General features: G+C 37.6%; 1 protein-coding gene across 1 annotated transcript in view; it reads right to left on the bottom strand.

The window, feature by feature from the left end:
- Positions 1-326: 326 nt before the first annotated feature.
- Positions 327-6000, bottom strand: part of STX17 (syntaxin 17) — a 66066-nt gene continuing 60392 nt past the window's right edge. Inside the window, exons 7-8 of the mRNA XM_052645098.1 lie at positions 2001-2087; positions 327-1254 (exon numbers count right to left, since the gene is read on the bottom strand). Coding sequence (XP_052501058.1) covers positions 1015-1254; positions 2001-2087 — 327 coding nt within the window. The 3' untranslated portion in view covers positions 327-1014. The remainder of the gene's footprint in view (positions 1255-2000; positions 2088-6000) is intronic.

The following is a 6000-nucleotide window of genomic DNA, read 5'->3' as shown; positions in this document are numbered from 1 at the left end:
AAGACAAAAGAAATAGGGTCAAAGACTCACTGCACGGCAAGTACATGAGCCCCTTGAAATTGTAAGATGCCCCAAGAAATGATCTGGTTATCCCCGCCTTGCTTATTTTTTAGCCCAAACTCTAACAATGTTTGGAGATCAACACCTCTCTGTACAATACCAAAAAAAAAAAAAAAAAAAACAGACTATGAGAAAAGTCTTCATTAAACATGGCAGAATTCATCCCATAAGTCAAAGAACTTTTCAAAATTACGGAAAGGCAGAGGGAGTTCTGAGGTGTTAAGAGATAGGGTGACTTGAGACTCTGTGTTCTTTATTTACAGAAAGGCAGAAGAAAGATTTCAGAGAAGAAGCTAGTGTCACAAATTAAGATACCTGAAGGAGAAATTGGGCCTTTTTTTCCATTTTCTTACAATATTTATTTCCTTTACTGGAAAATAGTGTTAGACCAAACGGCAATAGGGCTCACCAAATGGACTCCATTATGTAGTTCACTTGGGCCCCTTGCTAGATCCTGATTTCCCTATTTGATGTGAAAAGCTCCTGAACTTCCATTCTTTTCTCTGCTAAACTGTCTAAATAATGTATATTTAGGAGTTAAAGAAGCATATTTACAATATGCTTAGCCTTGGAGTCTCCAAGTCAGGGTCATGGAAGAAAATATTCTGAAAACGGTCCTTCCATAACCCAACAAGTCTACAGATCACAAGTCCTGATCAAAGTTATAGGTTCAGTTTTCACATTTCCAAGTAGAAAATCTGCTCCCTGGCAGTTCTTTAACTTTACCTGACAAATACTGTACACCCTCAGTCCAGGCTCCTCAGTTTCTCACATCCCCATTAATACCCCAGCAAACAAAAAAATATATCCTCTTATCACAGTTCAATTCCACTTGAGCATCTACAGCCACTATTGGGATATAATCATGTTCTGAAAGCTGACTGGGTGTCCAACAGCAGTGAAGCTCGTCATTAGGATAGACATGTTGGCACCAATAATACCGAAGTTTGGTTTTTAACTACATTTTTTGTCAGTTTGGCTGGGGAGATCTGGACAGCTGGAAGTGAGCTTCTCCATCATTTTCTGTTTCCTTCTTTGTATCAATTTTCCACCTGTGAAGCCCAACACCCCACCACCAAGTGCAGCTGCAATTCCTGCCACTTTGAAGCCTGCAAGGAGGCCAATCGGACCCCCTACCACTCCTCCGATGAGTGCACCTGCCACAGGCAGAGCTGCCAGCTTGTATTTTGCAGCCTGTAAAAAAAAAAAAAAAAAAATTCAATTTAGAAATTGAGTTGAGAATATCTCCCTGTGGTGATATGCATTTTCCTCTCATTACTCCTGGCAATGCCTCTTTAACTCGTGGTACATAATTAACCTTAGAGATTGTTCTGGGGTTGGGGGAGGGGAGAAAGTATTCCACAGGTACTCTAATTGCTCCAGATCTCAGAACTTAGAGAAATGAGCTACAAAGAGTGGACTGCTACAGATTGATTTTACTTGCAAAACAGTCAATTCACTAACTATCTAGCTAGCTTATTTAAACAGTTTCAGTAGCCACAGATACTCCCAAAGCTTTTATGTTGCACACAGATTACTCCATGCTATGTACCTGGGGTTAAAAGCCACTTTCTATGAGAAACAGATGGACCCACACCATGTGTGCTGTCACGTCCCTAAACTTTGGCCCCTACTGGATTCTGGCAACCCTCTCTACTCCTCTCCTGGACCCCTGAAAATATTATTTTGTAACACCAAGTGCCATATAGCAGGGCTCCAGTTTACTCTCTCTCTGAAAAAATTTCTCTCCCAACAGAAGGAATCTTAGAGTAGAATATTACAACCACCATTGATTTCCTGCACTACCTATGTGTCATTTCTTCCTTATTTTCTTAATTGCTGGTTCCCTCAACATTAAAGAGAACAGATCAATTGGGTTAATACTAGGGATTCCTGAGAGCCAGAGTACCATTGATTTGTCAGCAGGAGCAGAATCTTACCTTCCCCAAGTTTTTGGTTCCCTCTTCAACATTCACAGCAGCACTGTTGACATGGTCTTCAATGCTGTCAATCTTCTCCTGCTGAGACTAGATGCAAAGGAATTATGAGTGAACGTTCCTGCTGGGGAGCAGCAGTCAGCCAATACACACTACTTTAATTCCTGTAATCAGAGCCCTGGGTACTGCAGCCTTGCAGTCTTAATAGCGGTTCATTAATAGCATCTGATAAACCATGTTGAAAGTACAAATTCACTTGTATGAAAAAAAGAGGGTGACTTAATTATTAGACAAGAAAAGGGTGGCACCTTTATAGGACAAAGCATCTCACACTAAAATGCATTCTAACATACAAACATATTATTCTCCAAATGAATCTACTTTCCAGGAGGAAAAACATCCAAATAAGCATTTACGTGTCATGCGAGGTTTGATGGAAAAAAAAAAATCAAACCAAAAGCCTTTCTAACTTATCTTCTTTGAAGATTCAGTTTAAAACAGACAAATCTGTCTCAGGAGTTAAATGCCCTTGATCCAATAAACACAAGTTATTATGTTTTAGGAGTAAAAATATAATATGGTTTGACCTGCCATAAAATTGTTCCATTTGTGATATGCACAAGGGAGCAGTGAACGAACTTACTGTCCCATGTTTTATACCTGTACACTTCAGTACATTTAAAAATCATGACAAATTAAAATGTTTCAGATCAAACATATTAATAAAGCCTTCTACATAAAATGGCAACATCTGTGCTGACACAACAGAAACACGGAATCTCTGGGTGGAAGTGCAACTTTCCCCTCAGCTATGTGAAACCCCACTATACCACTTCTGATAAGTGGCCACTGAATCTCAGCTCAAACATCTCCAGTGACAAGAACTCACTACCTGACAGAGGAACATATTCCCATTTTTAGAAAACTATATTTATATGGAATTTACATATAATATACAACCAATTCTTAGGGCATATCCTTTGATTAGTTCTCACACATGTATAAACCCATGTAAGCATCAACCCATGTTGATGTAAACATCAACATATAGACTATTTACTTTTGAGGGTTTTTTTAATTCACAGATAATAGAAGAGAATCCCTCTTCAACCCCAACTAAATGCCAAACTAGACTCCATTCAGAGCTCAGTCTGGACCCTATTTGTCCACTGTGATCTTGGCTCTTTATGCTGGGCCAAACTATACATACGCAACTTTATTCTACTACAGGACACCAAGCCCCAAACAACAAAGCCTCCTCACCCCTACCTACCAACCTTCCCTTTTGCTTCTGATTTACTTATGTTTGCTTTCATTGACCTAGGCCTCCCAAATCTGACAACCATCAACTTAACACTGGCACCTCATATTGTTCTCAGCATCCCTTTAACAATTATTTAAACTATTTATGAGGATCACTATAGTTTTCTCAAACTAGAGTAATGAATAGACTTTCCTTTTTAAAGGAAAACAATTCTCCAAAGAATCTAAGAATATGTTTATGGATTTAACACTGACTTAGGTTTCCTTACCTGCCTGAAAAAAATAACAGAATCTTAATAAGCAGTTATAAGAGCACCTAAGATTCTGGGGGGAAATGTGATTTATTAAGTTAATATTTGTCAAGCAGAATGCAATTTGGGCATTTGAAGTCAAAACTATGAAGAACTGTTTTCCCCTTGTTGGTAGTTGTACAGTTTTATTAATGTGCCTGGAAAGTACAGGTTTAAGAAACTAATGCCAAAATTCCAGATATGTTCCTTTATTCTTCTCTCTCTAAATTCCAGCCAGCCTTCAAGGCCAGCTTTAGTCTTAGATCCCAACCAACTAAGCTATCTTGGTTCTGAGCTCCAAAGACAGATAATATGAATATACTAAACTTAATTATATGCACTCATATACACAGAAAAGCCCAGAAACAAGCATACAAACACTATGATACACAGGCAGAGTGTACTGGCCTAGAGTAGGCAATAAGCAGGGTGGGTAAGTATGGTGTTGACATTAAGGGATTCCAGTAATAGGAAAGCGACTATAGGAACTACAGTACTAAAATGTCTAAAGGTATTGGTGGTGGCAAAAGTGGAATTCTAAGCAAAGAGTGAATCAAACAGGGAGGGACAAAGGCAAGAATGCAGTGGGTCGGGGTAGGGAATGGTGTGTGTGTGTCAGTCGCTGAGTTGTGTCCTACTCTTTGTGACCCATGAACTATAGCCTGCCAGGTTCCTCTGTCCATGGAATTCTCCAGGCAAGAATACTGGAGTGGATTGGCATTTCCTACTCCAAGGGTAGGGAAGGGAGTGAGAAATAAGACAATATCTCATGGAGTCCTCCCATCTATTTACAAAGCTAAGTGTTGTTAACATTCTGAAGGTCACATAAATAATAAATGGAAGAATCTGATCTAATCAATTACAACCCAGTTTTTATGCACTGGGAGTAAAACTTAAGTATAAAAGCCATACAGGATATGGCAAAAGGTAGAGACAAAACTGGATGAGCAGCAATAGTGACAAGCTATTGAGCAAATGGCCCAGAGTTTTCCTAGTTCCTCTTGACTAGAAACAGGGCTGGTTCCACAGTTACAAGAACAGAAGAGGGCACTTGAGCAATAAGGCTGAAGAAAAAAAAGCAGGGTGTCTAGTAGATAATAATTAACATTTACTGAAATATACATGGATCTCTTAACGGCTTTGCAAGTGCTTACTTATTATGGTAAAAGTATATATAAAATTTACAGTTTTTAAGTGTATAATTCAATGGTATTAAGCACATTCACAATTTTGCGTAACTATTGTGACTGTCCTATAGGTTCTTTTTTAATACTATTCTCTATTCTTCATTGTACTGAGTTTAGCACAATACTATGCACACAAAAAGCATTCCATAAATACATGGTTAATTAGCCTAAATACTATCATGTCCATGTGATGATAATGAAAGGATGTGGTCACTTTAGTTATGTTTCCAAATCATACCATGTCTAAATGGAGTTTCTGTTGAGTCCTTGACCATGTGGTCATGAGAACTCAGTCACCCTGGGAACAGTAATCAGGGGTTCTTCTTTGAGCTTTTGCCTAATAGCATTCTGTCTCATGTCCTTACACAGACTGTTATAAATAGGACATCTGTATAGAGCCATGGCTATACCCAAAGTTTTCTTGTACAAATCTTTCTTAGATTAGGGGCTAGGAGTTGCTTATATAACCTAATAGGAAATATAACTTGTTAAATGGCCACAAACCCTTAAATTCCCTTTCATGTGCCTATTTCATTGGAAGACAAATGCACTCCTTTTGAATGAGAACTTGTACATGTTTAGTTTTCAATCAACTTTGAGGTATAATTTACATACATTGTAACTCATCCATTTTATTGTGTAAATATTGATGACTTGCAGCAAATGTAAATATTTGTGTAACCCTACATGTACAGATTTTACACACTGCATTAGATCAGATTATGAGTTATAAAAATTGAATAAATCATGATTATAAAAACAAATATTTTTGGATTTTTATTATATACTTCTCTTTCATACACAACTATATTAATAGATTGTACAGATACCTAACTCAGAAATTTCAAACATTTTGCTGCTTCCGATTCAGAAGCATAAAAAAGGAAAATGCTTCAAACAATGTACTGTACTCAATTTTAGGTGTTACATTTCGAGAAATAAATCCACAAACTAGAGTAAATAACTAGTACTGAAAAGCTGAGAAATTAGACTCTAGAAAAAACAGAGAATCAAGGGTTCTTAAGAGAAGAAAATATGCTGAGGTGTGGTTGGGTGAGGAAGGATAATGCTGATCTCAAAAAACTGAATAATTTTTTTTCCTTTCCATTATGTTTTAGTAAAAGAATATTGAATACATTTCCCTCTGTGATTGGGTAGGACTTTATTTATTCTATACATAAGATTAATTATTTGCATCTACTAATCACAAATTCCCAGTCAATCCCTCCCTCACCCCCTACCCCTGTGGCAACCACAAGTCTG

This window comes from Budorcas taxicolor, chromosome 8 (assembly GCF_023091745.1).
Source record: "Budorcas taxicolor isolate Tak-1 chromosome 8, Takin1.1, whole genome shotgun sequence".
Taxonomy (NCBI): domain Eukaryota; kingdom Metazoa; phylum Chordata; class Mammalia; order Artiodactyla; family Bovidae; genus Budorcas; species Budorcas taxicolor.
This window is presented reverse-complemented; position numbering and strand designations above follow the sequence as displayed.